The sequence below is a fragment of the Corvus brachyrhynchos genome, unplaced genomic scaffold (assembly GCF_000691975.1).
Source record: "Corvus brachyrhynchos isolate BGI_N302 unplaced genomic scaffold, ASM69197v1 scaffold720, whole genome shotgun sequence".
Classification (NCBI taxonomy): Eukaryota; Metazoa; Chordata; class Aves; order Passeriformes; family Corvidae; genus Corvus; species Corvus brachyrhynchos.
In genome coordinates this window covers 29062-36743 of record NW_008235978.1, presented here as the reverse complement: position 1 = coordinate 36743, position 7682 = coordinate 29062, and the positions used below count along the sequence as shown (strand labels likewise).

The window sequence follows — 7682 nt, the reverse complement described above, 5'->3', positions numbered from 1 at the left end:
GCGCTCGTGTCCCGCTGCCGCGCCAAGGCCAGCGCGGCGCACCCCAGCTCGCAGTGGGGCCGGATCACCATGGAGACGCTGATCCAGCTGCTGGGCATCATGTGTGTGCTGTCGGCCTGCTGGTCACCGCTGCTGGTAGGTCCCGTGGCACCACCTGGGGCGACCCCCGTTCTCCTCCCTCCTCCTGTGGGGCAGAGCCAGCGGGGCCCGGGCAGGGGGAGGCTCCGGAGATCCCTGTTCCTTGGGGACATCCATGAACGGCCCCTCGGGAGGGCAGCAGGGACAGGGACAGGGACAGAGCCGGGGGTGGGAAGTTGTGGGAGAGGAGCTGGGAGAGGTCCCGGAGGAGAGCCGAGAGCAGCCTGCTCGGGAAAATCAGGTGCGGGAACCGGAGTCAAAAGGAGGAGAACAAAGGCCTTGTGCAGAGGAGGAAAGCGGGACGTGAGGAGTGGCTCTGGGAGCAGGACACTGCGGCCAGATGGGGTTTAGGGGGTTTTATTTGCTCGCACCTTGTAGCAGAACGTCTTTCAGTGTCTTGTGAGAAAACGCACAACCCGTGACTCTGCGAGCGCCTTGTGGCTGGTATTTTGATAAATCTCTTTACAAAATAATCTCTTATCCCTCGCTGTGTCTGATTTACAGCAGCCTTCTGGGCTTGCCCAGTCTGGTTTTTAAGGATCTTTGCATTTCTTTCCACTATTTTGTTACTCCTTCCTTAAGAACCCCTCCTCATGATGCAGGAGTGGGGGAGGCAGAATCCACATCTCACACCCAGGGGTCTGGAATCCTGTCCCAAAAGGCTGGGTTATTCTATCAAGGAGCAGTAGGATTTTTGGAAAATTTGTGTTTGGGATCTCTGAGCAGGATGGGCTGAAGCTATGCTATGTGAAAGGTTCTTTCTGGTTGGAGAAGGATTTATTTTTCTTCTTGTCCTTGAGCTCTTGTGAATGGGGCTGACAAAGTTAACGACTGGTGGGGGTGAGCTAAAGAGAACGCTTTGGTTTAGTAATGTTGCCCTTGTAAATGAATTAAAACTCCATCAAATCCTCCATCCCAAAATCAGTCAGAAGGTGTGAGTGACTTACTGGAGGTCATCAGCAGTGGCAGTGGTCATCACAAGGGCACACTGAGGGGTTAAGAGAAGCTGGGAGCAGGGAGGAAGGGGTGAGCAGAGGCAGCAGCCTGCCCCTGTGTCCATGTGCAGCCCTGCACATGCTGGCTGTGCTGGGGTCGGCCCTGCCCATGTTACATCCCTGGAGAGCCGCTGGGCCTTCTGGAGCTGCTGCCCTCCCTGCAGCGTTTCCCTCTCAGCCATGCCTTTGGGACAGGCTCTGCCCTCCGAGGCCCTGGGATCCATCCTGCTCCTGGGCCAGCCCGGGGACACGGCACTGTGAGCCCTGAGGTAACCAGCCTTGCACATGAGAGCAGATCCCTGAGATGAGGGAAGTGTTTCCTCCGCCCTCATAACCAGGGCTCTCAGATAAATCAGTGAGGAAGCAGAGATTCCTCTTGGTGGTTTGGTGCCCTGGGCATTTCTGTGGTTTCAGAGGCAGAAGTGAACCCACAAGCACGAGGGAATTCATCAGCAGTTCCCTTCCCTCGGCAGCAGCAACACTTGGAAGTGTGGATCTTGTTCTGTGGAGTTCTCAAAATCCAGCTCATGGCTGCAGGAGTATTTTTGTACCTACACCTCCATTTTCATACCTACACCTCCATTGTCATACTTAGCCCCCAGCTTGTTCCGTACAACTCTGAAGTGCAGGTTCGGAATTAGAGACCAGGTTTTTGGAGAAGTGACCACAGAGAATGCAAATGCCTTTTCAGTGAAAGCCAGCTCATAGGGATCATTTAACCTGTAGCTGCAGCACTTGGCAGCTGTAAGAAAAGGAGTTGAAATAGAACTCCGGGGCTTTACAGAAGAGGTTTTTTTTGTTTCTGGTTTTTTTTTAAAGACATCTGAGTTTTGTAACTGAGAACTAATGCATCCTGACAGCTGCTGCTGTGAGGTAAACAACGCCCTCGCCACACACGGTATTTTTAGAGCTGATCTGTTGATGTAAACGACAAGATCAAATGTGATTTAGCAGCAGAGGGAAAGCTCTGACATCGTGGCTGTGCTCTGGAGGGCTCCATGGAGTGTCCTGCATGTCTGGCTCTGGGCTGGCTTGGGAAGGAGGGAGGGGAGCAGACAGTGCAGGAATTGCCTCCTTTTTCCATGGACACAGGAGCTTGTTGAACTCTGCATGGAGCACCGGGGGGAACCCCCCACTCCAGTATGATGCTGCTTTATCTTAAGTGGTTTCCAGTTCACACTGATCTTCTGTTTGTTTTGGAGCATGTACTGACAGGACACAGGGAATGATTCCCACTGCCAAAGGGCAGGGATGGATGGGATTTTGGGCAGGAATTGTTCCCTGGGAGGGTGGGCAGGCCCTGGCACAGGGTGCCCAGAGCAGCTGGGGCTGCCCCTGGATCCCTGGCAGTGCCCAAGGCCAGGCTGGACATTGGGGCTGGGAGCAGCCTGGGACAGTGGGAGGTGTCCCTGCCCATGGCAGGGGTGGCACTGGGTGGGCTTTAAGCTCCCTCCCAACCCAGCCAGTCTGGGATTCCGGGACAACCCCTGAGCTGGATGGCAGCAGACAAATGACTCCGAGGTGAAATGGGGGAAGCTGCTCCATGGTTGCACAGAAACACTGCTGCAGCACAAACTGGAGTTCTCAGTTCTCAGTAACTCTTGCAGTTCCAGGCAACAAAATGATTCATTCCCAGAGTTGTTTCAAAGTTATTTAAAGCCAAAATGCTCAGGAATTCTGCTGCTTTTCCTGTTAAAATACTTCTGCTCCTTATCCCTCCTGGCAGACAGAAATTAAAGATGTATAAAACCACATTCATGATAACAGTAAAGTTTTAGCTGCTCTTGTTGAATAAATCCAATCAGCAGCTATATTTCTATATGCATTTTGAGCCAAATTTTTAATGGCATAAATTACGTTGACTTTATTCCACCTGATGTTGTCCCTCTGCCTTGTGCAGCCTTTAATCCATTTAGAAGACCAATACAGGCCACGATAAACAACCTCTAATGATATCAAACAAATAAAATTTCCAGTAAAGCACTTGTTGGCCCAACAAATATTGCAATAAAGGGATATTACGTAATAAACCCAGCAATAAGCAGCAGTTGTGTGCTTGGGAGACGTATTTTATTAGCCTGGTGGTTTTGGAGCTCCATCTGAAAAAGAGATGGCAGAGTCTGCAGGACCAGGGGCCTTGCAGAGTTCCCAGAGGAGGAGCTGGCCTGGGAGACAGCGGTGTGAGTCCTGGGAGTGCTGGGTGTGACGTGGGCACACAGCAGGTTTCCATCAGGCTCTTCCCACACGGGAATGCTGCAGGAGTGGGATGGGGCAGGAGCTGGGTGCTGCAGGGAGTGCTGGGACAGGGACAGGGACAGGGACAGGGACAGTGTGTGAAGAGCTGGGGAAGTGGTCAGGTTGTGGCTGTGTGGGTCTGGTGCCCAAGTGGCTCCTGATGTGCTCTGGGTCTGTATCCATGTTTTCACAAAGCTCTGTATCCCTGTTTTCACAAGGCTCTATCCATGGCCACTTATGTCAATGAAATGTCGTGGGTGGAATCCTCAACTGCTTCTGTTTAAAGAAACACAAACAGTTCTGTGCTGTCCACGCTGCCCTGCCCTCCAAACTCAGCCAAGGCTTTCCAAGGTCAACACATGGTTATTGATCTGGCACCCAGAATATCCCTTTGAATGGAAAAATCCTCTGCTCCCAGTCCCTGTGGCTCCCACTGCCCCAGCCTGTGGGGACAGCAGCAGCCAGATGTGACCTTTGTGGGGACACAGCTCTGAGGAGGCTTCCTGAGGAATGGCAGGTTGGCCTGGTTCTTTCCAGAGGCTGGAGCCAAGGGGCTGGCCAGGGCTGGGAGTGATTCCCGGCAGGTCTGCTCCCTCGGGCTCTTCCCAGCAGGTTTGGGACTGGCTGCCAGTTTATCCAGTGGCTGGAAGTGCTGAGCTGTGCCAGGACAGAGCTGGAGGTGCCTCAGGGCCATGCTGGGTGTGCATCCATGTGTGTGGCGCTGGAAGCACACACAGCACAGTGGGCACAGCCCCAATCCCACGGGGATTCCAGGCAGCACACTCGGACAGCTGGGGACTCCAAGTCATGCCCAGGAAAGACCTGAGAGCGAAAAAAAGACCTGTCCAGGAAATGGAGATGTTCAGGAGCCCTCTCACAGAATCCCAGACTGGTTTGGGTTGGGAGGGACCTTAAAGCTCATCCAGTTCCATGAGCAGGGTCACCTTCCACTGTCCCAGGCTGCTCCAAGCCCCATCCAGCCTGGCCTGGGACACTGCCAGGGATGCAGGGGCAGCCACGGCCTCTGTGGACAGTGGTGGCACAGCTGTGGTGACAGCCAGCAGTCCCTGACCCCGTGTCCCTTTCCCTGCTCCCTCCCCAGATCACCATGCTGAGGATGATCTCCGAGCACACGGCCGAGCCCTGCCGGGGCGGCTCCGGCGAATCCCAGCGCTGGGAGCTGCGCAGGGAATGCAACCTGTCGCTGACCGCCGTGCGCCTGGCCTCCCTCAACCAGATCCTGGACCCCTGGGTGTACCTGCTGCTCCGCAAGATCCTGCTGCGCAAGTTCTGCCAGGCAGCCAGCGCCGTGTCCAAGTGCTCCAACGCCGAGTGCAGGGACAGGTCCATCACCCTGGCCGAGGAGATCCAGCGGACGGCGGCCTGAGGGCACCTTCCCACAGCACCGGGAATGCTGCTGCCAGCGGGCGCCTGGAAACCTTCCTGGGGATCACCGGTGCCGCTGCTGCACTCAGAGTGCCACATTCTCCTGCAGGGTGCCAAAAGTGCTGGGATGCAGCAGGACAGGACACTCCGTGGTCAGCGGTGGCTGAGCTGCAGAACGGGGTGAGGACACTCCATGGGCACTGCAGAACGGGGTGAGGACACTCCATGGGCACTGCAGAACGGGGTGAGGACGTTCCATGGGCACTGCAGAACGGGGTGAGGACACTCCATGGGCACTGCAGAACCGGATGAGGACGTTCCCGGTCGTTGCCACTTGTGGCTGAGCTGCAGAACAGGAGGTTATTTTGGGCCTGAGCATGAGGGGGCTTCTCTTGCTTTAAGGTGGAAAAAATGGTTTTCCTGACAGCCAGCAGATTCTACGGATGGAATTGCTGCAGGGACTCACTCCTGACTATGTTTAATACTAACATTATCTCCTTCAGAGAGTCCTTCCTCCTCCTTTTTCTGGAGGGGCAAGGGGAGAAAGGGGAAAAACCACGGGAATAAGGAAAACAAAATTAGATTTGATTGGATTTCAGTGTCTTAAAACTGAGCAGGGGCTGTGGCAGGGATGGAACATCCACCTCTTCCAGGAGCTGAAGGCAGCACGAGTCTCCTGACTCATGGATGTGTCCTGATAAACACTCATCCGTGTGGCAGCTGAAGGGAGCTCGAGGGGGATGCAGCACTGGGCCAAGGGGAGAAATGCTGGATTTTTTCCCTGGCAGCCTGTGGAATCCCCAGGCAGGCTGGAATTGCTGTTTGCACTGCACCCCACAGAGCTGCTGGGGGCACATGGAGAGGGGAGAAACAGCCTGGAAAAGACACTCCTGCTCTTCCTGCTGGGGATCAATGGCAAAGGCTTCCAGAGCCAAATCCACTGCTCCCACAGGAGCTGTTTTCCTGGGAAGTGCCCATGTCCAGGAGTAATACGAGCAGCAAATGCTTTGTGAGGAATGGGGATGGCACTCGGGACCTCTTCGTTCCTACAGAGGGGCCAGAGCAGCATCCCAAAGAGTTCAGTTCATCTTCCCCCAAAAACACAAATGTGGCAGCTTTGGGAATGTTTAATTTAATTCCAGCAGACTGGAAGCAGTGCGTGGAAGTGTGTGAGTCAGGTCTTTTCCCAAAGAAACTTCCATGTTTTATTACAAACTCAGTTTCAATCCATTTGTGCCACATCTGAGGCTTATTTTTTAAAAGCTGTGTTTTTACTCGTTTTCTTCACCGTTTTGGAGCTGACAGCCTCTCATCTCCTGATTCGTGGCCTTTGGGTGAAATTAAATGCAAATACAATAAAATACAGCTGATATTCCATGTACCAGGGACTGTGGAATTCAGGGCCCTTACAGGCAAATGAATTCCTGCATCTGTGAGGAATTTCTTGCACAAAACCTTTATTTCTACTCTCTTTAATTTGTTCATAAAAGTAACTCCTCAGCAAAGAATGTGTGCCTTCACTTTCGTCCTGCATTGTCTGATTCTTGTCCACATAAATCTGATTTCTGAATCCAGCCTAAGAGCCAAGGTTTAGCTTTAATTGAAGGGCCAGCCTAAATTTCATGGGATAAATGCCTTTTTCAGCTGGAGTTGATGGACCCTGCTCCGTGCTGAGCTTCTCCTGGGTGTAGCAACTACAGGTACGTCAGTGCTTCAGTTCCTGGCCGGTGCTTTGAGGGAAAAATGGGCTCTTTCTGCTTAAAAAAGTGCCTTGCAGGAGTCAGACTCTGGCTTTTTGGAATTATTTGGGACTGGAAAAAGCCTGTTGTGTGCAGAGGATCCCTTTTGTTCCCTGTGTGTACTTTTCCTTTGGGAAAGAACTCAACAGAGCCGCTCACTTGTGAAATATGTCGGGATGACCTCAGCTGCCTGGATCAGCCCTGGCCAGCACATTCCTGAGCACAGCGCTCCCAGATCGTCTGGGACCACGGCTGGGATGGAGAGGAGTTCTGTGAGGAAGAGGGAATCCATCCCTGCTTATCCACTCCTTTACAGGAAGAGGAGGGTGCAGCATCGATCCCGTGTGGAAAACCGGGAATGTGACATTGGGAAGGGCCCTCCAGCCATTTCAGGGCAGCTTATTCTCAATATCGGGGTGGTTTCACTCAGTTCACATAAAATGCTGCCTTTTGTGGTGAATATTCACAATGTTTGGGATGGGCAGTTCTGTCCCTCTGGTGTGGTAAAATGGAGAAGCTACTTCATCAAAATGGGGAGGAATGGGAGCTTTCTGTTTGTTTACAGGAGAGGAGGAGTGGGAGCTCTGCTCTCCAGCCATGGCTCTGTGATGGGATGCACTTTCTAAACCTGATCCGAGGAGCTCAGGTGTAGCTGGAAGCTTTCATTCCCATTTCCATGGGATGGGAAGGGGTGCTTGTGTTGTGTTGCTTTAACGATGCCTTTTCAGCCTGGTCTTTCTGTGTTGTCCCTCTGCCCAGGGGGTTTTGGGAGCTGTAGGGCACGGAAAATCCACCTGGAGATCTGCCCGAAAACCACTGGCGTGTGTCCCAACCCCGTGTGTGTTGTACCAGGGAGAATAAAAACTCGGAGTAACCCTGGTGTTCGCTGGGTTTCTGCAGGAGCTGCTCCTGCTGCCGGGGTGGGGCCGGAGCAGATTTTATCTGCCTGGTGAGCCAGGAGTGCCCGTGGGAGCTGCTCTGCTGGGACTTCAGCTGGGCCCTGGGGAGCACAGCCCTGCACCCCAATATCCCAAACCAGCGCGGGTGTGCCCTGGGGAGCACAGCCCTGCACCCCAATATCCCAAACCAGCTCGGGTGTGCCCTGGGGAGCACAGCCCTGCACCCCAATCCCAAATCAGCTCAGGCTCTGCAGTGTCCCAGCACAGGTGAACCATCTGCAGCCCGTCCC

General features: G+C 53.7%; 1 protein-coding gene across 1 annotated transcript; it reads left to right on the top strand.

Annotated features, from left to right (window-relative positions):
* Positions 1 to 6: 6 nt before the first annotated feature.
* PTGER3 (prostaglandin E receptor 3) lies at positions 7 to 7367 on the top strand. The gene is made up of 2 exons (XM_008630612.2): positions 7 to 135; positions 4471 to 7367. The coding sequence occupies exons 1-2, from the start codon at positions 70 to 72 to the stop codon at positions 4753 to 4755; spliced, it is 351 nt and encodes a 116-aa protein (XP_008628834.2). The 5' UTR covers positions 7 to 69; the 3' UTR covers positions 4756 to 7367.
* Positions 7368 to 7682: the final 315 nt, after the last annotated feature.